This window comes from Vidua macroura, chromosome Z (assembly GCF_024509145.1).
Source record: "Vidua macroura isolate BioBank_ID:100142 chromosome Z, ASM2450914v1, whole genome shotgun sequence".
Classification (NCBI taxonomy): domain Eukaryota; kingdom Metazoa; phylum Chordata; class Aves; order Passeriformes; family Viduidae; genus Vidua; species Vidua macroura.
Window position 1 is genome coordinate 38,098,773 of NC_071611.1, and position 25,453 is coordinate 38,124,225.

Below are 25,453 nucleotides of genomic sequence, written 5' to 3' on the forward strand. Positions count from 1 at the left end.
GAGGTTTTTTTGCAGGGACCATGAACTATCCCATACATGACAATCACAATGAGAGTGGACAGAGGGAGTCAGACCATCCATGTTTTCTGGCCATGTTCCAGCACACAACTTTGTCTTCTATTTGAGTCTCCCTGTGCTGCCAGTGCTGGTTGCTCCCAATGTGGCACTGGCTGTAGCATTAAAGTACATGCTCTCCCGCATTTGCAACCACAGACAGTTTCTCTCAACACATAAATAAAGTCCCTCTGTATGAAACATTTGTTACCTATTAAAAGAAATCTGTGTTTTGGTAAGAACAATCAGTTCAAATGAAAGCTGCCTAAACATAATGATAAATGGGTGATTCCATTTTTGAATTCCACTTTTCTGACACCAAAACTAAAAATTTTAGAGAAGAAAAGAAAATGGAAGCAAGTGAAATGGTAAAGAAAATATTAGATATTGCTCCTCCCATGTTTTCAAAAGACAGAAAAATTTAGGAAAAATCAGCCACGGCCACAAAAAGTGATGATGTAGGTTGCTATTTAAGAGTCTGCAAAACAAAAAAATTAGGTTGGAAAGCTGCTGTTTTGTGAGATAGAACATGGGGTGTCCGTGCTCTGCAGCTCCATTTCTTCCACATTTCTCCATACATCTCAGTAACAAAAAGTGCTGGAAAACATGGCCTGTGGGGATGGTGTTGAAAGAACTGGCACAGTTGTTTTCCTAGAAAGAAAGACTGAGGGAAGATTTAAAAAGAAAGAGCAGGGGAAGAGGAACAGTGTCATCTTTGTCTTAGTGCACAATGAACAAAGAAAAATGCTGTGACAGTGAATGGATATTCAAAAGAAATCAGGGCAGTCGGTCACAGCACTGCCAGGCAGTTTCCATCACAAGGGATTTGACAAGAGGGCACTCACAGATGAACGAGTCCTGTCCACAGGGACAAAAAGCCAGGACCTTGCAGAGCTGCAGTGACCACAGGTGCTGGCACCAGGCTGTTATTCATGAGTGAAATGCCTAAGTGCAGAATCAAGGGCACAACGTCACAGTGCCTTGTGGGCCCCACAGTGCCCACAATGACTCAAACCAATGAAAAAATTGAGAGGGAGAGGATTGGGGAAGGGGAACACCCCACCCCCCACCACCCAAGAAATAAAATGGTGATAAAAGATATATCTGTCTGATGGGATGTGGCTGTTGCTCTCCATGAGTAAACCACGACTGTACCCTATCCAGTCCTTTAAAGTGAGGAGATTTGCCCCTCGAGGGGTGATGCTGTTGTGGAGGGAGCTGAACATGCAGAGCTGGAACAGTACATTTTCTACCCAGTTTACTTTGCTGTGCAAACAGAATGAAAATTTTTTCTCAAAAGGAAAGCCTGGCTGAAAAAATAGCAACTTCTACCAGGCAGCTATTGCAGGGTAATTCTCCATCCAGGGAATGGGCAACCTACTAAACCTGGCAGCCCCCTCCTCCTCTTCCTCTTCACTATTTTCCTCCCTGGGGCCAATCTGGGAGGACTGGGATGGAAATGAGCTCCTAGGTGACCCAGGACAAACGACTGGAGCAAGGATTTTCCAACCACAGGGAGCATTGCTAAGTCTCATCTGGCTTCAGAACCCCTTCACTTGCTTTCTTTTTCTTTTTTCCTTATTTTGCTTTAGGATGAAGCAGATTACTCCTAACTTCTGAATCCTAGTAGCTGGTTCCCATGGAGATAGAGTAGTGGAGAGTAGCAAGACATTTTGCCCCGGGCAGAGTGAGGGGCAACCAGGAAGCAGCTCTGGCCAGCAGCCAGCGCTCAGCACAAAGCCTGACTCAGCCCGCCAAAGCTGGCATCAAGGCAGGTCTTTATCCCTACTAAGTCGAATGTTACATGTTTGGGGAATAATGTGGAACACTAGTAAGAAAAATAGGAACTGCAGTTTAAGGAAGGAGATAAAATTGCAAAGAGAGGTACAAGCTCTTGTGGCTGCTGCCTTCTCTGCTGGTTTGCACAGGTAACTGCAGCAAAAGGGACACGGCTCCAACCGGCAGGACCTTACCCTGTTCAGCACTGGGGTCATGCCTTGCATCTGAGTCAGCCCAAGCTATGAGGAATGTGACTAATAAACATTCCTGGAGACAGCGAGCAGCACATGCAGGCCAGTTCCTGGGAAAATAACTAATCACTTTGCCATGCACTGCCCACCTTTCCTTTCTCCTTCCCTGACCCAGCGTCAGTGGGGAGGGTGGCAGAGGGCAGGAGGGGCAGAACCTCCACATGTGGTCAGATGTTCCTGATTTTCTGGTACCTGTCTCCTGCTCAGCCCCTGGAGTGGAAACCACAGAGGAAACCTATCCCCAAGCTTTACCAGGAAGAGTGGAGAGGAGACATAGATGAGGGAAGTTTCTCAGATTGCCTTTAAAAGGATGCAGAAAGGATCCTTTTTTTAACGATTTAAACCACTCAGCATCTTTGCTATTCACGCCTCAACCCCCTGCCCGGCTGGCACCGCACAGCTGTGCTGCCCGTGCTCAGCCTGCACCTCTGCAGGGTGATGTCGCCAGCCCCAAATTCCCGCGTGGTGATAAGCAGAGTTGGAAACAGGCTGCTGGGGAGCTGCCGTTCGCTGCTCTACTTTTTCCACAACAACAACAGAGGTATTTCCTACCCACGCCCCTCCCTCCCCGACATTTCAGAAGAGCTGCTTTTGTTTTGGAGAAGCACCGCCTCGTACCAAAGCGCCCGGTATTCTGCAGTAAATTATCTTAAAATAGAGACCTCTCCCACCAGATGTTTGTCTTGGAACTGGTCTCCAAACCCTGTGACAGAAACGAAAGGATGGGAAAGACGAGACATGTAAGACAGAGCAGAGGATGATGCTGTTTGTGGACCGTGGTAGAGCCCCATGAACACTAGCACAACATGTCCAGAGGATTAGAGCTACAGCCAGTCAAATCCCCCTACTCTGTGCCAGGTCAGGACAGGTCATTAGCATCTGGAAAATCCCTCAAGCTCATAAGATGTGAATTTTCCCTCTCAGGCAGCTCAGACACGACCCAAGGCTGTGTCAGGCCACGCCCACAGGGCTACACTGAGTAGACAGAAACATCTTCAGCCTCCAGAAATTTTAGTTTTCACTCTTTCAAACTCAACACATTTTCATTTTACATTCCAAGGCATCCAATTCCATTTACTTTCGTTTCAAAGGCACATTTGATCTGGTATACTTTGTCCTGCTTTTTCCCAGCCACAGAGGGTTTCTCCTTCCCCATGGGGCTCCAAGCCAAACAAAACTTTGCTTCTCCTGGGAGGAGAACCATGAGTGTCTCCAGTTCCTCTGCAAGCTGCCCGTGTCTTCTACAAACTTTTTTCCTGAAGTATCATTTGAACAGGGGGCAGCGCAAAGGTGCACATCACATGATGGCACCACCACTTTTTTTTTTTTTTTTTACTTTCTGTTTCTAATAAGTGCCTGCATTTGTTTTTTGACCACTGCTACTTCACCTACAAGGAGCACAACATCTTTAGCCTAAGAGATGTGCTAAAGGGTGTCCCTTTAGCATGCAGGACAGGAGCTGAGGTGTCCTTGGCAGGAATTTGCCTGTACTGTTATCTAGATTTGCTATCGGTGGGATGAATCTAGGGAATATGTGTGAGCTCTCAGGGGGGCAGGAGCACTCTGGGCACAGTAAAAATGCAGCAGAAACCACCTCATGTCCATTGCTTTCACCACATCAGGTCCTTTCAGCTCACAGGCATTCAGATGAGCCTGTGCCCCTGAGGAAGTTTGTGGCTCCCCTGCCACAGGCACGTGGCAGGCTGAGGGGTGCCCTGCAGCATGGTTGGTCTCTCTTCCTCCCACCAGCCCCTCCACAGGCTCACTCATCCACTTTGAACAAAGAATTAAGGAAGAAAAATCTCCAAGTTATGAAATTCTGGACCACTCTTTCAGTGTTTCAACAGCACTCTGCCTGCTTAAATTACACTTTGGCAATCAAGGTTGCATAAGTGCTGGGCCAGTGCCTAAAAAACATAACATTTTAAGAGGACTGTGACCTTCCAAAGTCTCTTGCAATACCTGTTCTTATTTTTTTAAAAAAAAATGAAATTTATAATACCACAGTAGCAAGTATTTGCTCTTTTTTTTCCTAATCTTTTAATCTGTTTAAGACAGGAAAGCTTCATAATGTACAATTTTAAACTGTCAAAATTTACAGAACAAAAATAGTCAAATGTAAAACTGGTCATAACTCACAAATATCCCCATTAAAACTGTATAATACAGACATTAAGCCACTGGCCACTTTTCTATTTTTAGGAAAGTGTGCAAAGAGCTAACTGTATAGTACATGTAGATGTTAAAAGTGATGCCATGTAAGCAGGTCTGCTGCTGCTATAAAAAATAGACAAGTATAAAATTACTTCTACAAAATTGGTTCATTTTTTTGTTGCTTGTAATAAAAAAGTAGACTTGTAAGAACCTTCCTCCTCCACAAACAACAATATTTTGAAACCAGTCATTGTAACTGTTATCCTGTTACACAGGATGAAACATAACTTAGCTAAATCAGAGAGTGCTAAGGAGAACTGCTTGTTCCAGGACCTGCATGTGAATGCAGAAATATGCTGCCCGATGGTGTATTTGTTGAACAGCACAGTCACTGTATCACTGCAGGGTAGGATGATTTCAGATGTTTCAAGATTGCTTTCTCTGATACTACAAAAGATAACCTAAGGACCACAAAACACAGTCACTGAGCTATTCATAATATCACACTTTGCCGTTTGCACTGATGCACAACCTTTAGCATTCACTAAACACTTAAGGGGTAGAGGGCACGGTTCATACACAAAATGCTTGATTTTCATTTGGACAGGAAAGGAGAGGGAATGAGAGAGGAAAAATGTTCTTTTGTTTTTCTTGGTTTTGGATTTCCCTTTGGCTTTGTCACCTTCCCAGATGGCAAACATGGTCTGGCTGTAGAGGACTGCATCAGCCAGCTCTCACTCAGCCACACACACAAGCACATGATGGGTCCTCAGCACCGGGATTCCTTTCTTGTCACTTGGTCCCACACGTGTTGATGTTCTTCCCATTGGCAGCATCCTCCACCAGTGAGATGTGGTAGTCAGTTGAGAGCGTGAGGTGGGAGATGCAGCCCACCAGCCCCCGCAGGTACTGCCGGTTCGTGTGCAGGGCAATTTCCTTCATGCCACCTGCGGGAAAGGCAGCTGTCAGTACCAATACGGGCATCTGCTCCTGCTTGGCAGGCTGCACACCCAGCAATGCCTTTCCTAGTGCACCTCAAAAGGGAATTTTAACTTATAGGTTTCTCTGTGTTGTTTTAAGTAACATTTTTAAGCACTTGAAACTACAGAGGGGATAAGCAGGAGGTAATGAATTAGGACACTAATTATTTATTCCAGAAATTGTAGCATCAGTAAGAGCTGAATCAGCTTGTGCCCAGGTGTGGGGTTTCTAGCTGCCTCTTGCTGCTTCTCTATGTACATGCCAGGAGTACCACTGGGTGTCCTATAGTGCTTATCCCTTCTTATACCATTCCCCCATCCCACTCAGAGAGTCCTCCTCACATAAAACAGGCTGTGGCAGACTAGAGGCTGCTGTGTGACACCTCCACTAGGAGCTGGACAGAGCTGGAAAGCCCTGCCTTGCAGCTCACCTTGCATCTGTGTCCTGAATGTGAATAAGTAGCACCCACCTACATAGAGATCTCCATTGATATTTAACTGCCTCATCTTCCCAGGGGATTTACCGGTCCTGGCACCATAATCGTCCACGGTTACTTTGCCAGACTGTCCATCTCTGAAACAAAAAGCAAACCACTCTTGTTCATCCAGCCTACAATCAGATGGGAGGAGGAGCAGTGGCATTTTCCACTCGCCAGGAGACCAGAGCAACTCAGAGCTTAGCTGGAGTCATGGTGAAGGCTTGGAAATGGGAAGCCCCAGAGAGACACAGTGTACTATGGCCATCCAGACTTCCCAGGTTTTAGGATTTTTTTTTACAGATGTCCTGCAAAGTGTCTGCAAAGTGTGCAGGACATATTTGCAGAGCAGAAAGTGCTGGAAAACAATCAAATTGGACAGGTAGGGGACAGAGGGGATGGGCACATTCTGACCTGTTGTTAAAAATCAAATGTAATGTTAAAAGTTAACAGCAGAAGCTTCAACAGCAGGGAAAAAATGAGCAAGCTAAGACTTACTTTTAGGCAGTTTTGTTTCTTACTAGAGCCATTTTACATATGGTCAATGAGAGTATTAACAGAAAAGCTACTTGATGGGTCCTGTTCTCACTGAGTTTGGTAACAAGTTGTGCTAAATGTCTGACTTCCAGGGAATCAACCTCTCATGAAGAGAGAGTATGCTTTCCCTGCTGGACACAGTTGCCTCCCATGAGGTAATGAGTTATAAATATGAGTCATATATACACTGCAAAATGTCTGCACCTCCTCCAAATAGAAAAACTACGTTTACACTGTCTGTGCTCCAATGCTTGTGCCAGCCCACAAAATGCTCACCAGGGAATTTTAAAATGCAGACATTAAAGAAAAAATACTCTTAACCGAAATGGTATATGTTTAGTAGAATGTCTGTCACAGCCCCAGAATAGCCCTGCATGACTTTGGCAGCCTGCCTTGGGCTATGCCGAGTTGGCACTGTCACCTCAAATACAGCAGTCTTTGTGTACATCATCCTGAAACAGCCAAGCTGCTAACAGTTCCACTCCTAAGCGAAGTGTGAGTGTGAAGCTGCAGTCATTCACACCCCACCAGCACCCAGACATGCCAAACAGCATCTTTAATGGCAGGGTGGCTCCCAAGTGCCTCCCAGATGAAGCCTGCCCACTTACCGAACAGCTTTGACTCTGTGCCACCGGCCATCGCTGAAAGAGCCGTTCACCATGATGGAAGCAATACCACTTCCCAGATTGTAGCTACAATTAAAAAAATTGAAATGTTACTGCCTTCCTTGAAAGGACCGTTTGCCTGCCAAGTTGCTCAGGCATCCTTACTCCCTTTTGGCTCAGATTTTGGGGCAATCAGTGGAGTCCTTTGGAGTCCCAGCAGCATTGCTCTTATTTTGTAAAGTCAGTCTCACGGACAAGCAGGTAAAACTCCCTGAGTCAGAGTGGGTACCATCACCACCTTCCCATGGGAGCAAGAAGAGAGCCTCTGCATGGCCATTCTTCCCCAAAGCAAGGAATTATGAAGTCAGTGATCTACAGTTCTTTGGCCTAGTGGGAGACCACAGTGGGGATTTGCAAATATGGTTAATAAATAAATTTTTACAAGAGCAAATAAGCATGCAACCTATAACAGATCTACAAGCCATCTGAAATATAGGGAAGGTTGAGACCTGTGATGTTAGAAAAGGTGAAGTCTAATAAATGCAGCTACTTCAGCTACTACTCTATTTCTTTGTGCTTGCTTCCACTAAAAAAAAAACTCAGCAGATATAATGTCCCCATCATGTTTACACTTCAGGCATCTTAATTTCTTGGTCCCTGAAGCTTGGGCCAACCTTAACAAAAGAGAAGTAGCTGCTACAGCACAGTGAGCTATTGAGTGCTCCGGATGAACTAGCTGCTGCTGGACTTCAGCCTGTACAAAGCAGGAGGGATTAAAGCCAACATTACTATCTCTCCAAAAAGGACTGAACATGGAATGAACTCATGGCCAGGGTGAGGTTCTCAAGAACAGCACATTAAACTGTGAGCTGCCAGAGCAAACTGGTTACCCTAAATTTGTTTCTTCTCCAGGGGTTTAAGTGAGTCTCAGGTAAACATTCCCTTTTACCCAGGATACAGACACAAGCCTAGGTTAAAAACAAGAGGATTTGGGTGTTCAGGATTGCATCAAAATGTTAGACCTTTGATAACAGAAATGAGATACATATCCCTAATGAATCTCCCTACAAAGCTATCTCCCTACAACAGTGAAATAACCTTTGACAGAAGCAGGGAGCAACAGAAAGAATTTATAGCAGCAAGTACACTATACAGGGAATAAAGCCATAGAAAATGGGAAAGTAAAAGTGTGTTTTGGATTTCAAATTGGATCAGAACACAGACATCTAAACGGGCTGCAGGAAAATTCTTCAGACAAAGTCACAGCCCTGATAGTCTCTTGACTTCACCTATCAAAAGGTGAAAATGTAGCATGAGGATCAATCTTTCAGAATGATTTTTTAATGCATTTTTCCTTTCTCCATCTTCTTTGATGCTCCCCTTCAGTAAACAGTTATTGCTTATGTGGGTTTTATTTTGGTAGTTTAATTTTTTACCTTCCTAAATGCATGTGGAAGGTATTTTAGTAAAATTGAGCTGGTTTGGTTTAAAGTCTTTGACTATCATCTTCTCTGGGGAAGAGCAGCAACCTAATAAAAATTGCACTGTGTTTCAGAAACAAAATAGAGTGGCCACTTACTACCATGTGTCTTAGAAAGACAGTCCCTCCCAAAGACATTTAAACAGTGCACCACTTCTGCAGAGTCAGTTCCTTGTTTATAAATCAGTGAGGAAACTAAGAGTTTTTGCCAAGTTAGCCACTGTTAAATCATATTAAAAAAAAAAAAAAAAAAAGCTTAAAATAAATTAATTTAAATAGAAATATGCTACTTATCTCTACATTCATTGTAGCAAAGAACAGCCAGTTAAGTAAAGTAAAAAAAAATATTTTAAATAATAAACTCTCTGCTACATTATTGACAGTGTCTCACAACAATCCATGATAGTGATTGCATCTGTGGTTTGCTGTTTCAGTATTTGCCTTACACAACCTAAAGGAGCACCATGAGGAAACACAAGGCTTTCAAAACACAGGAATCCCATAAAAGCACCAAGCAAAAAGTTGCACAAGGTGTGCCTGAGTGTCTGCAAGGGAGAAAGAGATGCTGGAGCAAAACCCCAGCATTTCCCAATACTTCCCAATTTCACCATTTTGACAGCAGTATTACTGCTTAATTAAGTGATTCTGTAGATGGTGGCAGAAACAAAGTGTGGTGACAGCTGTGTGCGTGTCACAGGGCTGGATATCTGGGGGTTTGAGGTGGTGGAAGCCCTGCTCCTGTGTGCACTGTCTGGCAAAGAGTAAGCCCACAGTGAGCACTGGCACCACCAAAATTTGTCCTCGACCCCTGCCAGCCCCACCCTGCTCTGCCTGAGATAGATTTAACAGGCATGTTTAATAGGCTTACCAAGAGTATTCATCCCCTCATAAGAAATCTTTCAGAAAATCACAATAAAGCCCTGATGTTTGAAAAATTGGGAAAGCATGATACAAATCTTGCAGCACATTACCTCTTCAACTTACATCCTCTCCCAGACAGCAAATGAGACCCATCATTGAACAAAACTTTGAGGATGAGAGTGTCTCACACTGTGCCAAGGGACAAGTGCACTGTATGTGTTGTAGCAACTCCCTTGAACTCTGTGTGTTACACAAACAAGGAAGAGAAAGTTTACCTGAATATTAATGCTCCCTCCTGAAGGCCTAGAGAGATGAAATCACTGTTAGGTCTCATGGGGCTGTTTCCCCTCCACATCAAAAGGCCTTCCTTCATTGTGGTTTTAAACCTCATGAAAACGTTCGTTCTTGTTCCTGATACCCTGTTTAATGCAGAACAAGGAAATAATAGGAAAATACTAAATTGTGCCAGTCTTCTTTCAAAAAAACATAAAAGATGATGCAGTATTTAGTCTCTGCTGGTCTGGTGGGTTACTGTCCTGCAACTCATTTACATGCTGATTTGTGAAGTATTCTGGCTCAAATCCTCATTTCCATCGTTTCAGAGTAGGGGAATTTAACTCCTCTCTCCAGAATCCCAAACACAATAGCTGCCAGGTTATTCCACCCAAATAAGAGAAAATCCTTTTTCTCCTCTAGCCTAATGTAAAATCCAGCCCAAAAAGCAGATTTTGAGAATGCTCAGTAAATGTGATGCCCTCAGAAGCCAGTAGAAGAAGCATAACAAGGGCAAATCAGTAAGTCCCAGTAGGTGAGAGGTACCAAATGGCAGGTGAGGACGCTGGTGAACCCTTCTCTACTCAGTGGCTCAAGTAAAGGTAGATGGAGGAATTTGTTGAAACAAGCCAACATTTGCTGGAATGTGGGGATGTTCTAGGATACAAAGCAGTCAAAAAAGCAGCTTTGAGGATCTAAATGTTAGGCTAAAGCAGGAGTTAAAAAGGAGTTAAGGTCTCTTTTGAGACATAAGCTCTATGTGTCTGTTTGCCCTCAGGGAAAAACCAATCCCTCTCCATGCCAGACACAGGTGTGCTATTTCTTGATAGGCTGCAAGATGCTCAATTATAATAAACTAAGCCACAAGAATATGCACTTAAAATGTACTGTCCCCTGAAATTTAAAAATATGGCAAAAATGCCATATTTAGAATTAGAAATATTATAAATACAGCTTAAAACATGTACATATACTACACTCTCACAGATAAGGCTCCTAACATTATAACATTTAAGAAACAGAATACTTAGGTCCACATTAGGAGAATACTTAGGTCCAAAGGAGATACATTACCTTTTCAGGATATCTGGATTATCATATGTGAGGTAACTGCGACCAATAAATTGTGGGATTTCAATTGCTTCTGTAATGGCTGAGGAGTAAATACAAAAAAAATTGAAGATGAGTGTCAGCTGACTTGGAAATGAAAGGGAAAAAAGCAACAAGACCCTTTTATTGATTTACTCCTGCAGTGGCAGGTACCTACCAGTGGCACAGAACCAAACTGAACCCACACTGCTTTGCAAAAAGGCTCTGCCATATTTACCTAAATGTAAGGGCAGTAGTTAAGGGAGTTTAAATGGCTGACAGTCCCTCTGCTTACAGCCTCCATGTCAGGAGCCTAACATATTGCTACACCATAGATGCTAGTGCAGAAAATTATGAAGCATTGGGAAAACATTGCAAATTTTCTCTTTACCCCCATTTCTACCTTCCTTGGTTCTCTGTGTGGTTCAATGCTCCCTCTTGCCAAAGCTTATGCATTAACCACCTTTGTTTATAGACTAAGAAATTCCTCCCCAGCTGCTAACAGAGCACCATATGCAGAGCACATTAGGGACCTCTCACCCTGCAAAGGGAGGCTGAGAGGCAGCACACACAACCTGTGAGCTCCCTGTTTTCTCTTTCAGTGTCTGTGACTGCACTGAGTGGCTGCTGCCTGCTCAGAGCTCACCCCTGGGGTGCAGTGGGGGTCAGGCTATCTCCAGGGAACAGAGAGTTACGGAGTCCAGAGTCCCAGATCACTTTAGTCTATTGAAAACAACTGGGACTATGCTAAAGGCTGCATGGCAGAGGCTGTGGAGCCCTTTGGTGTATTCAACACTGCAGAGCAGCCTTGGAGGTCATTTTCTGTGTCCCCCATACAGCATTTCTCTAGGGACAGTCCCTATGGTGTATGGCTGGGACAGTGGCAAACATTGCAGCCAGAACTGGAGTTGGTGCACTGCTGCCCACGGAGAAGACTTTGGCAAAATAACTCAGCTGTGTGACATAAACCACAGAACATCCCTGGTACAGAGCCCTTCACCAGGCTATGAGCACTGGCCCAAACAGATTTTTTTGTTGAGTGAACATCCTACAGTTTGTTGCTGATGTCCCATAACTAACTGCTGCATTAATATAAGCCAGTTGTATAAATTACTTAAAATAGATGTCTTCATCCTATTTTCTTACTGAAGAATAATCTCTTCAACCCACAGCTAATCCCATCTATATAAATTTCAAGCTTTCCAGGGCAAGGATGCTTGCTTTCTTTATGCAACACAGGGTCTGGCTGGGCTTTTAGAGCTCACTGTGACACAGATATGCAACAATTGGTGTAGTCTGGCAGTGAGCAACAGCAATATGAAATTTAGCTCTAGGTGCCAAGACTGAGAATTTTAGATTGTGATGAATGACTGTTTTCATCCATAGTGAAATCAGGAAAGCTGCCTAATGTGCCTAAAGAAACCACCACAGGCCATGTCCAGCCTGCAGTCTGCCAATGTCATTGGAAGATTACAAAAGCTGTGTTACACTGGCCAAACATTCCTCAGCAGGTCTGACACTTCCTGCACTGGACAGTCTCTGATGGCAGCAGAACATGAAAGGAGCCCTTGTTCCCCCATCACATCCTTCACTAGAGCCCCACTGCTCTTGCCTTCAGCAGGGGAAGGTGCCCATGTCATGCAGCAACCTTTGCCTGTGCCAGAGTACTCTGATTTCCTCTAGAGAGCTTAGTGGGCATTTACCTCTACTTGCTCTTTAGCAGTACCGTTGATGCAGCCAGGATCTTTGCAGCTGGAAGGGAGCACAGACAGTAAGGAGATCTAGGACTTCACACCTTCATTCTTTGCTCATCACAATTCAGCAAACAAGCACCAAAGCTCTCATACCAAGTAGAAGTGAGCTCTGGGCTGCAAGGCAGCCTGAAGTCACACCATAAAACACTCAGCCAGCTGCCTGGCCCTCTGCTCTGCAAATACTAGAACCAGCTCTACAGCCACTGTTCTGAGCTTGGCAAATGCTTTGGATGCAGTTTGAAATATCAACAGCACAATGTTTAAGGAAGTACTATATAACCTTAGAAAATATTTTGGCTTTATGACAGAAACTTGCCAGGCTTAATGGAAACCCAGCATCCAGACAAACACACAATGACTGAGCAGTTCTCACATAATTTGCAGTACTTACTGTTTAGGCAGTAATTTCCACACTCTGCAGTGAGTCAGCACAAAACAAAACAAAAATATTCTGGGTTTATTATTCTGAAGCATAAAAATCTCCTCTAGTCCAATTTCAGGCCCACTTTTCTGTAAATGTGTAATCTCCCACCTACCATTTGCATAAGTGACTACAATCACCTGTGAAGGCAGTACTATTTTCATTATTGGTTTGCACCAAATATCTGTATTTGTCTGCTCAAAACACACTAAGGAACAGACAGATGGGACCAGCAGCAAATCCTTCTTCTAGTCCTGCTTGTGGTGACTCAGTGACTCACTAGGTTTTACACAGGGATCAGCTCTAGCCAAGGGAAAACAAATGTTTGCTGTTCTATTCCATCTTAAAGTATCAAAATACCTTTAGCACTCCCCAAGCTTGGACAGAAGATATAAAACCTAGCAATGCCAGCAAAAACTCTATTGAATCTTCAGCTAATGATCCATTACAATATGAATCAATATCTCATATACTTCATGCCAGTATTACTTGAGTTTTTAAGTGGTGTGTGTAATTTTGAAGAATGAGGTTCGCTGCCTCAAAAGCACTTTGCTTTTTGAGGTTTTTTACAGCAACCTACCACCAAGAAGGATGGAGACAGCACCTTTACCTCACATACCTTCTGAGTGCACTAACCAAAACCCTGTTGTGAAACAGAAGTGGACACAGACTTCCATCTCACCTTAACAATGTCTACACCCCAACAGAGACACAGGTAAGGATTACTTTGAGTAATCTGTTTCAGGTTGTTCTCATCAAGGCTGTCATGGACTGAGGTTCAGGAGCAAATCCATGCTCTCTGCACATCTATCAGAAAACCCTTCAATTTTTGGTGGCAACTGAGTCTGCACAAGAGCAGGGAGGTTCAGCTGCACCTGAATAGGAGCCACAGGTACCAGAAACAGAAACCAGGTGGCTCATGCTTTTCGACACCCTTAAAAATGAATAAAGATTAGATTCACATAGGAAGCAGCACCCAGGATCTGGCTAAGTCACAGCCAAAAGGTGCTTCAGACTGTCTCTGAAATCCTGGACACCCACTGAGGTGACAACAGGGACGATATGCCAGCCAAGTGGCACCACTGCTGGCACCATGAGCTCAGACACTGTTCCCTGGGCTCAGCACAGGCCAGGAGCTGAGCAGTGGTGAGGAGCTGTGGCTCCAGCACTGCACACCAAAGGAGCAGGCAGCCACACACCCAGGCTGCAAAGCATTCCCTTGAATGACTGCCCTTGGATATGTGTTGTACTGCTGCAGATACCATCTTGAAGTCAGGAATTTAGCACCATGCACATACCTAGAAAGTCAAAATCCCAATTCTCCTGCCTCCCTGCAAAAAAGTCAGGGTAAATGACGTTGTTTCGGCACATAGTTAGACTGCAACAATGTAAGCAAAGGGGTTTCTTGCATTGCATTTTATTATAATGCTTTTGTTCTAAGATATTGTCTAAGATATTGTTTTAAAGAAAAGGTCAATATATTCATTGCAATTTAACCAAAACCACTACATTTAACTTTGAAGTTTATGACTGTGAGAAATGAAGCAGTGGGTGAAGACAATAATGTCAGCCAGCTCTTTTGAACTGAGTTTACTGTTACATTACAAAACTTCCCCTCAGGAATTTTTTAAGATCAAGCTTGACAGAAGCTAAACGACACCATCTAGCGGAATAACCCAAAGCGGAGTTTTTAAACGCTTTTCTTGCAATCTTATCCCTTTCCTGAATCTAAGGTTTGAACTATTACAGTGGCTCTGAAGAAAAGAGAGTAATGTGCATGTGGATGAGTTTTCCTCCTTGGTGGTCTCCTTTGCCCCACCAAGGAAGGATCTCTGCAGATGGTGAAATCTCCATCAGCATAGCAAGTGCCTAAAACAGGAGCGGACCTTTCTGTGTGTGAGAACAGCGCTTGCTCTCAGCTGTATGGAGGATAAAATTACAAGGGTTATCCATGCTCATGCTTCAAGATGTAACACAACTGCTGGCTGGAGGAATCTGGCAGGAATTCCCCCTTTGCACGGCACTGCACAATTAGGGACATGTACGAAGTGTAAGTGCTCAGTGCCTTCAGTGCCGCTCACCACAAGCGACTAGATACCAGGTTGCTATCTATGGATCCTAGCCCTGTGCTGGGATAACAGTTACCACATTCCTAAATAACAAAACAAATTCTTCCCTAGATACATGGAAAGTGCACAGATGAAAGGGGAGCTCTGGCCTCCAGGGTTTCTATTTAAAGGCATGTGTACAGCAGCAGTTGTAGGTGCTAAATCTTCCTTATTTTTGTGATCAGCTCCAGATCCCTGGGTTGATATCCAGCCATTGTTACCTTTTTGGCAATGTTGCCCATCGAAGCCCAGGGGACAGTCACATTCATAGCTGTCCTTCTTGGGAATGCAGGTGCCTCCATTTGCACATGATGAGGTCACACAGGGGTGGGCAGCATTTGCTAGGTTGATTCCAAAAGTGAAATCCTGTTTCACATCAATTGTCCGGTCATTCAAGATAATCTATGTGGTTAAGAAAATAAAAAAAAAAGAAAAAAAAAAAAAAGAAAAAAAAAAAAGAGATGTGCAAAGACGATGTTAAAGATGTTAAAACTTCCAAATCCTGAGTATCCTACTGCTAGTTAGAAGATTCCTCTGAAAAGCTTCAGAGAAATGTAACTCTCAAAACTTGGCTCAAACCCTATGCTTGTGTGTTTTCCAGTTGCAGAGGTCCAACTTTTGCTCCCCCTGATCCAGTGGAGATTAATCTCTTTTATGTCTTGTGAAACAGCCTTAGGCAACCCCTGTAAAGGGTGAAGCTGTGTGGAATTTACCAGGCCTGTGCCTGAACAGTGGTCCAACATTGGTTGTAGCTGAACCATGAGCTGGGATGGTAAAATTAGATGAGCACTGCTGAAGAAAAGCATTTCTGAGATCAGAAAACCCCCCAGAAGATGAGTGTTGACAACAGAAATACTAAGCAGAACAGCTTGGTTTTCACATTTGCTATTGCTTTCTAGTATCTCATCTTGCCTGAAAGAAGCTAGAGTTAAGATGAATGAAAAACATAAATAATGACTTCACAAAACTGTTTGTATATAAATGGAAGAGAACTACTAAATGCTGGGATTTTTCCAATATGTCAGCAGCATATGTTCTCCAAAATAAACCAACATTTGTATAATCTCAGATGACATCTCAGCAAGAGAGATTGCATGCAGGCACAGCATCTGATCTCAGCTACATCAAAATAAGTACATCTTAACAAACAATAGATTTTAAGGCCAGAACCAAGAAAGGTAATAGTTGCTCTGGCTCCTGCATAACTCAGACAATGCACCTTAGGGGATCCAGCCTAGAGAAGAGGTTACATAGAGCACTACAAAACTCTAACAGTAGAAAAAACAGTGCTGTCATGTAATGGACCAGAGAAGACTCCATTATGTTTTCAGCTTCTTTCCAAATTTTATTCCGAAAGTTAATAAGCCTTCACTCATAAAAAAATGTCCTTTGTTTTAAACTTATATTCAGTTTCCAGCCCTTGTTTCTCATCATGTCTTTTTCTGCATAATTCCAGCACCATGTATCCAAAGAAATTTCATCCTCATCTAAGAACTAGAAGACCACAATAAAGTCACTTCTCAGCCTTATCTAACTAAACTAAACATATTGTAATCTTAGGTCTTTCTATACACAGCATATTTTCCAGTACTTGGTGATGTTTGCAGGTCTATTTCTGTACAGTTCTCCAAAATCCTACTATGTGTAAAGAAGGCAACCAAACACTCCCAGTGCCCAAAAGGCAGGCAGTACTTTTCCTTGACATCCCATTCATGCCTCTGAGAATACAAATCCACCTTACTAAGTACATCATAGAGATAAAGGCTCACACTCTGCATTTCCCAATACTTACCAGTGCCTTTACTCTATTGTACAACCCCTCACCTTGTAATTGTAACCTCCGTTAATTGCTCCTAGGCTCTCTATCTTGCATCCCAAAATATCCCATTGTGTTTAGTCAAGTCTACCTTCCCAATGATGTTCATGTGTCTGACCTGCTCCCATCACTATTACTCACTCTCTCAGTTTTCCTGAACTTCATGCTTTCTCCTGGACAGCTGACAAAGACAGTAAATAGGTATCAGACTGAGTAATTAAACCATTTACACTGAACTACAATTACTTTTCTGTCCTGGAGCAGTTGTTAACTGTAGAGCTTTAAATTTTTTTAATAAAAACTATTATTAAAAAATTTGGTTTTATTTGTTATTTCTTTGCTATAATCTGATGCAATTCACTCCTCTAAAACTGTGAGGATTCAGGGCCAACCTTTCAACTTTATCCAAGTTATTTTAAGTATGTTTAGAAAGAAAAATATAAGTTCAGTTTGCACTTTCATTTGATTATTTACTAGCCCTGACATGAACTGCACTCATGCTCAGCTGACCACATGGGAACATCATCCCTAATGTCTCTTACCAATGGAAAACTTCTCCATTCATGCATCCCATATAAAATTGTAAAAGGGAAAGCAGTATGGTGTGCATCTCCATGGTGGTGTAAGAATGCACTAGGTGGACTTTTCACTATGAAATAATAATTTAACCACTTCATGGTGGGCTCCTGAGGTGAAATCCTTGATTATTTTGAATATTGCCAGTAGAATAACGGCAGGTTTGCACAAAAAGCATGCATGGATACGAAGGAAATAAATGCCCACAGTGTATTTCTCTGGGCACACACCTTCTGGATGCTCCCACTGAAGGGTCTGAGGATCCCAGAGTTCTTCTTCACATCATCGTAATTAGGGACTCCACCAATAAATATTTCAGAGCTGCATTTAATCTGTGTAAAAGCCCCCTGCAAGAAACATAGAATAACATTTTATTAGAGTAGCAGGAACCATGCTTCTATCTTCAGATTAGCCCACATGAGTTGTGATAGCCCTACATTAGATGTTATAGCTTATTTCAATGCTTCTTCTTTGTACAATCAAGAAAGCCATTGTAGGACACTCTTGACTGACTCCCAGTCATAAGTAGCTGAAAAAATCTCAAGTATTTCAAAATGGCAATACTGAAGGAAGAAAGAAAAGAAACTGATTCATTGTGCTTTCTGACTGCATATCTAGCTTTATTTGCAAAGACTTGAGGTAAACTGATGTAAATCTATAACCAGAATTTGGTTCATAAAGCTAAAATCAGAGCAAAGTTCATGTAATAGAGACTCATTCAGTATTTCCAACATCTAAAAGCTAACCTACTGTAAGTTATGGGGCAAAATGAAAGAAACATTGAGTTTGCATCAATTACCAAATGCAGTTGCTCAGGATACCTGATGGGAATATTCAGAGTCCTGGAGTAAACTGAAAGACACTTAACAGCTAAAGACAGAATAACTGTGTAACTCCAGTCCTGCAGAAGATTCTGTGATTTCATGGTTGGCAGTCCTAGCCACCCTCCTCCTGAAGCACTGCACTGCAGCACTTAAGAGGAAAAAAATGAGAGTGTTCACCTTAACCCATCTATCTAAAGAAGTCGTGAGAGCTCCAGACAAATGTTTCTCACTCAATTTGTTTCCTGACAGACAACTAGAATTTCAATTTATTTAAATTTTTGAAGAAAAGTCAAAGCTTTGATAAAAGTTTCCCAGTTTGCTGAAGAGCCTGCTATAGGATTTTTCTGCTATGGCATTTTTCTGCTATGGGATCTGCATTTCTGCAGTCTGTTTTTCTGTCTGCACTTTCCACTAGGTAAAAGACATTTCCTAAGCAGGTTTTTATCAAGAAAGAAAATGCCTCTGTGCAGGCATTTAAGTGCTTAGAGTGAATACCCTGCTTGGTACAAGTACAGTTTTACTTTATTATAAATTTGATTCACTATGATCACTTGGTGAGTAAAGAACAAAAAGTAAGTCATCAACTGTCTGATTGTTCCAGCCCTTACTCTGGCCTGAAAATTACTTTTGCAAGAAGAAGACAAAGAGGCAATTCTCTTCAGGCCTACCTTTCCAGGACAATATTCAGCAAGAGGTACAAAAAGACTGGGCACATACTTTTCAGCATGATACTTCTCCAAATTACACTTCTCATAGTGCATATGTTGCTCAACAGCCTTAGCCACAGTAAGAACCAAGAAAAGAACCTTAGAAAGATATATGAGCCAGACACATAAACATGAGTCCAGTTACATTTCAGGAGCAGGTACAATCAGATTCCAGTGGGATCCCTGCCTTCTTGGGTATCCTCATCCTCAGAGGGAAGGCCTTGCGCACAAATTCCCACCTCTGGGCTTAAGAAAATGTTGTCCTAATGTGTATACTGTTTTAAGCTAGTAAGAGCTTTGAGAGCAGGCTCTATAGTCTACCATGCAATCAGTCCAACAGCTGCATTCAAGACAAGTCTGCCATAAGCTCACCTCTGCCATCCCTTCCACTGGCTTCTGTTTGTCCACCTGCAGGATACCGTTCTTTGCCGTGCGAGACACTCGCAATTCATGCCACTGACCCAGGCTGACAGGTTCTTCACTCCTGTTTTAAGAGCAAGAAGATTTTCAAGCATGTAACACTGCGCCTTTTTGATACCCTGTAATGTTAAAAAGTCAAGTCTTCTGGGATGATTTCTAAATAAAAAATAAATATCAGCCACTGTGATTCTTCCCTAATAAGGAAGTAACAATCTTCTGAGCCCCGTCAGCAAAGACCATATTTCTAGAGCAAATAGCAAGCACTCTAGTTTTATTTATAAATGAAACATCATTACCAGCACACACTTTAGCTACCTCTGTGCTAGTTTTTCTGCTCAGTCATTTATAACACATAAAAAGGAGTTTTTGTCTCAGCTGTACATCCTCATTTCACTAAAAGCTTCCCACTTAATGGTTTGGTCTAGCCCCACATTCTTCATCCTCTTTTAAAACAGAACTACTTTGTGTTGGCTTATCAGCTCTATTTATGCATCCTGTTACATTGACATCTACACACACACACGTGCAGCCCGGATGCTGTACATAAAAGGGAAGTAATTAAAAAATTATCCTAATGATGTGATGAGATCTTGGCTAGGAACAATAATCCCAGTTGTACAAAGTATTCATCAGTCTCAAAGGAAGCATTTTTAAACAGTTCTTACAATCTTTACTGGCACAGCACTAATATGAATAGCAGCCTGTATGAAGGGCAAAACCACATTCCCCTTCACAAGTTCTATAGCTCTTTGTACCTTGTTTTCAAATGTCATTTAACTACTCTGGTTAAAGGATTTTATATCTAAATGAGATGTAGCAGCCTTTCCTCCAGGAGGACTGGAAATTTGTGTTTGATTTACTGGCCAAGCTGGAAAAATCAGAACTGTGTTATCTAGGACCCCTAAGACTTCCTAGCTTCAGTGAAAAAATACATAATTTCTGGGGATGAAATAATGTTTTGTATTTTCAGAATACTTGCATCTAAAAAAAAAAAAGAAAAAAAAAAAACAGAAAAAAACCCACCACAACATTTTGAAATTAAAACAAATGGAAAAATTGTAATCTGAAATAGTGAGTCAATAGTGATTTAAATGCTGATTAAAAAACTTACATAATTGTGAAAATGTGAAAATAATTTTTTTTCTTAACAATCAACATCAGTTTTGAAACCTTTCTGCCATGTTTTTTTCAATCCTTCAAATTTACTTAAAGATCATTTTTTATCTATTTTGATGATGCTGACACTTCTGAATGACACTTGGTTCATAAAACCTCCATTAAAAATATTATCAAGCGATGCCAATCACTTGCCCTCCTTCTTATGCAGCACCATTTAGGGTTTAACTGTCTTGGGTAAATCAATAGCTAAGGAAATCTAATCACCTTGAAGAAGTCAACATACACATATAAAGGAACCAGATAGGTTTGTCTGCATAGTAGGTGACAATACAAACATTATCTCCTCTGCTGCTTAGGTCATCATCATCCTAACCGTCCTGCTTTGCTAGATTTAATTACAATAAGGGATGATTAAGCCTTGCAGAGTCATCACTTCAGAGCTGCAAGCTCTTTTGTGGGCTTTTTGAAACCAACATGATCTTGGTAACACTTTCTTCTGACATTTGAACACTCCTGGCTTTCCATGTGCTCTGGGGTTACTTTTTCCCATGTAAACCACAACTTTAAAAATATACCAGATCATGAAGATCTTGATCCTGCTTAGCCAAGGGAAATCCCAACAGCTTCTTCCCTGAGACATTTCAGTGCTCAGGTTCTGCATCTGGCCACCCACTCAGCATCCCTCCCGCCTGTGGAGCCCCCAGAGCACACTGTGCTGTTTCCATCCAGGGATACATCAGGAAATCACATCATCAGCTCTCCTACTGCTGCTGCTGACACACAAAAATAGGCTTGCCTCATCCTAATTATAAAGTTATTATGGTTGTGTTCTGATTATAATATAATGTCTAACAGCCTGGTGGTCCTATGGCAGAGGTATCAGGATGACCAGAGCTATAACCCTGCTAAAGACTCAGTGTAGGCCTGATGTAGTATGGGCATTGACCAGGCAGGCATGAAAAAGAGGGAATCTATTTGTCTTATTTAATCACTGACAGAGCTGATGACGGGGTGTGAGTTGCACATTTTATCTAGAAAAAGAGCTAACAGGACAGCCTGACAACTTTCAGTGAAACCTGATGGTCTCCTGAGTCTCGCCCATAACTCAGCTATCTCACCACACTCTTTTCCTCCAGCGCATGTAGCTCAGGCAGTAGCTGCCATCCAGCTTGCTCTTCTGCTGTCCAACAGAAAGGGGCAGTTTCTACTCCCAGGCATATGCTTGTGGCTCTCTCTACATTTCATAACCCTACATATCAGTTAAACTTTAGTACAAGGTGTTTTGAAGTGCTTCAATATTCTTGGAAGAAAAAAAAAATTCCACTTTAATATTTTACAGTTGCCAGTAACAGGAATTAGAAGGCTGCAATCAGTAAAGATTGAGGGCTGTTGTAAGAAGGGCTATTCTGAGTTGGAGAAAAGGTCTCAAAAATTAGCTATTTCTGCCACTTTTCAGCAAGAGAATAGGGCAAGTATGAAGTGATTCTTCCCCTGATATATCCTCTCAGCTTCTGGCAACTTGTCATTTAGCAATTTCCTGAGTCAGAGGCTGCATCCATACAACTGCATTTGATCTCCCTCAATGGAGCTTTCTTCAAATTTGTCCTATTTTTTATAACCTATTTATAGTTTTGATATCTGTAACTTACTGTGACTATTACTTTCCACAACTTATTTATGTACTCCTCTGAAAAAAATAAAAACAAACCCCAAACCCAAAGAAAAAAGTCTTATTTTCTTTGGTTCCTTATCTTCTTTGCATATTGAAAAAATACAGAATACTCATTAATCGCCAGGCCATTCATTATTTTAAAACCTCTATCATACTTCCACCAAACTCTTTATTTTCCAGGCTGAAAGGTCCTGCTGTGGAAGAGTTTTGTGGAAGATGTTTCATTCTCTCTCCTGGATGTCAAAACTACTCTTTCTTTTTAATTTTGCTAATTTCTTTTGAAATGATGTTACCAGAATAGCAGCAAGTTTTCAAGACAGGGTGTACTGTGGGTTTCAGCAGAAACATTCTTCCTATTCCATTCCTAACAATTCTCTGCATTGTACTTAGGTTTCTGTATTTGTCTTTAAACAGTTTGCTGTTGCTTCCACAGAGCTATCCATGAAAACTCCAGGATCCTTCTCTGTCTGAAAACACTAACTGTTTTTTCCACAGCTGTGCATTGTTAGGCTTGTACATTATTTTGCATTTGCTCCCTTTATATTTCATATCTAATTTTGTCTGAATGAGTTTGTTTGCTTGAGTCCTCATGCATTGTAAAATCAGTACGTTTTCCCTAATCACAGTGTAGTCAAAATTCCTGATGCCCATCCCAGGAATCATTGGTATGCAAGACTTGCAGACAGTGTACACATTTTGCATAAGCTTTATATAGATCATTTCTAAATATCAGGTCACCCTGGTCAAACTGGCAGCCTCCTGAGCCATATCCAAGATACTCAGTGCCTCTGTTCAGCCCAGTGCCCTTTCAGAAAGCCCAGGAACAGTTGCCCAGCGACTGGCCACTCAGTTACACAGAAGGAGACAGCAGTGTTTTTGAGGCATTTCACTGCTTCTATCATCCTAGACATTAATTTTAGGATGCAATGAGTCACTTGCACAAGGTCTGTCTGGAGAACCTTGGTGACCAGGTTAAACCACATATTTATGTTTTAGACAGCTTATGTTGTATAAATTGGATACTAGCCTCAGGTCCCTCAAAAACCGGCACTATGAGGAAGTGGAGGGACCTGGAGGTGTATCTTCTTGTGCCACCTCCAGCCTGGCACACCTGCTTGGAACTGGAAACCAGAAAGGAGGATGCTCACACAAGCGCCAATATTGTGAAATCCTGTGGCTAGAAAGTATATGCATAAAATATTTATAGATCCCCTAACTAGCTATGGTGCAGTGTCATGGGGCCAAGAAGGGAATTACTGCAATACTACACAGACACAAATGTAACATCTGCAGTAAGACAAAGCACAAAGCATACTAATGTAGGAAGAAAATCCCATCCCCTTGACCAAAATTTTAGTTCTTCTGTGCTTCCTTAGAAGCAGGCATAAGAGACCAAGGGGCTCGCACACCTCATCATAGGCTGTATCTCTTTCCAGTCCACTCCTCTTCTGGATCAGCACAGTGGCACTGTTGGGAAGGAAACACAAGCAGCACCATTTACCTGATAATAGCTGTTCCTGAGCCACAGTCGAACCTGAACTCCACGTAGCCAGCCACCATGTTAATGGAGAGGAAGTCCTTGCTGTCTGTGTCATAGCTGTACAAAAGGACACCACTCTCTAAATCTGGACGAAATGTCAGCTCAAACTCCATGAAGGAAAGATAATTCTGTGGTTCCAAGGGCCAGGGTGTGCTGGCAAATGATCTTAAGGATTCGTTGAACTGAGGTATGGCCAAGGTGAGTGCTAGAAATCCAGAAATCACAAGCAGGTCACTTGAGGTTCAAACATAAAGGATTGACTCTTACCAGCCAGTGTCTGTTCCTTGTGTTAAGTAAGCTACTGCTTAGCAAAACAACCTGATGATTTTTTTTCATCTGAATTAAAAATATTTTATAATCCTACCCAATACTGGTTAATCCATTCCTTTTCCATCTACAAATACAGTACGTATTTGTACTGTAAAGCATTTTGTACCTTTTCTTTAGTGATTCATAATAGCGCCTTTCAAAGTAGCTAGCATGCATACAGTGGGTGGTGGCATGAAAATTTCTACAGCATAAAAAATAATGCCACATATATTTCACTACTTGTATCTCTGATATTAGCAAGCAATTGACAATTTGTCCTTTACATTTCAAAATATCCATCTGACACTGGTTTTAGGAGAAAGGTGGGTATTTTGTAGGATTAATGTGCAGCTGTGGAGTAGTACATTATTTTAACTTCTGAATAGAAATTTCAAGATGCTTAAGTAGAGTTAGTTTAAATAAGCAAAGAGGTTTGAGAATCACTGATTATGTAGGAGCTGGATGAAGCTCCAAAGCAGTAAGGGAAGGGTTTCAGTACGTGACTTTAAAAAGATGAAGTAACAAGTATTTTCTTCTGTCAGTGTAACAGCATGAGACCTCCTTGGGTGTCTCTAAGTGGAAAACACATCGAACACTAAATAACACACATGAAGAAATAGAGGCATCCCAGTATCCACTCACCTTCCTCACAATGATGACCTTTAAATCCAAGAGGACAAAGGCAAATGTAAGAGTCTGCTTTGCTTGCAGTACAGGTGCCACTGTTGATGCAGGCTGCCTCATCACAGATGCCACTGCTACACTCACCTAACACAGGAATCAGAACATCAGTTTATTGGAGAAGTTTGTCAAAGATTTATTTGGCTGTTGATCGCTGCTACTAACCAACACATTGCTCTTATTCCTAGATTCTTTCCCAATTTGTCAAATGGTGTGCAATTTAGACAAGGAACTTGATTATTAGCATTTTTTAATATCAGACCAGCAAGAGATTTTATAAATAGCAAAAAGTAGCCCTTACTATGACAGATGCAGCCCAAACCATGACAGATGCAACTTTTGATCCTTCCTTTGATTACTTATTGTCTGCTTTTCTTCCTATTTTCTCATAAGATACAAATTTCTAAATTGCTTACATGCACCAAGTCTGGTTTAATTTCAATTTTCTTAAGTGCTTCTTTGTTCACTATAAATTCATGCCATGCTGAGCATGGGAGGTGTTAATCATCATCAACTAATCTTGTTAGCCAAAATGAGGTTGTCTACCCTCTTGTCCGCACTAAAAGGGATCCATATCATCAACATATAGGCTTTTTAAGAAGTATCTTTACTATGCTGGCATATCACCTGAAATAACAAAGAGGTTATTTCTTCTTTCTGGATTTTAGCTGAAATTGTTGTAGGACAAATAAATTCTCATTTGCTTCTTAAAACTGATATCTATAAAGCCAAACTATACAACCGTCAAATGTACACCTGATGGAAGTTCTTGCTGAATTTATTTTCTCCTTTAGTTTCTGATCAAATAACTCTCCCTTTGTCAATAGTAACAAACTGATTACATTATCTGCATACATTTAGAAAGACCAAGTTGTGGTGTACAATGGTAAGTAAGCACACCATTTGGAGGGGCTTAGTGTTTTATAGCAAACTAAGAATTAACACACTTATTTTGAGAGACATTGAA

At 41.8% G+C, this 25,453-nt stretch overlaps 1 protein-coding gene across 3 annotated transcripts in view; it reads right to left on the reverse strand.

Annotated features, from left to right (window-relative positions):
• Positions 1 to 4,044: 4,044 nt before the first annotated feature.
• Positions 4,045 to 25,453, reverse strand: part of EGFLAM (EGF like, fibronectin type III and laminin G domains) — a 72,942-nt gene continuing 51,533 nt past the window's right edge. For 2 of the 3 annotated variants that reach the window (XM_054004266.1, XM_054004263.1), the window contains 10 exons: positions 24,448 to 24,573; positions 23,458 to 23,701; positions 19,118 to 19,229; positions 17,445 to 17,561; positions 15,044 to 15,224; positions 10,525 to 10,603; positions 9,453 to 9,596; positions 6,840 to 6,923; positions 5,689 to 5,792; positions 4,045 to 5,185 (listed from right to left, as the gene is read on the reverse strand). In XM_054004266.1, the coding sequence (XP_053860241.1) occupies positions 5,031 to 5,185; positions 5,689 to 5,792; positions 6,840 to 6,923; positions 9,453 to 9,596; positions 10,525 to 10,603; positions 15,044 to 15,224; positions 17,445 to 17,561; positions 19,118 to 19,229; positions 23,458 to 23,701; positions 24,448 to 24,573 (1,346 nt within the window). In that variant the 3' untranslated portion in view covers positions 4,045 to 5,030. Of the gene's footprint in view, positions 5,186 to 5,688; positions 5,793 to 6,839; positions 6,924 to 9,452; positions 9,597 to 10,524; positions 10,604 to 12,684; positions 12,738 to 15,043; positions 15,225 to 17,444; positions 17,562 to 19,117; positions 19,230 to 23,457; positions 23,702 to 24,447; positions 24,574 to 25,453 lie in introns of those variants that run through there. The other variant, XM_054004265.1, reaches the window with a different exon arrangement.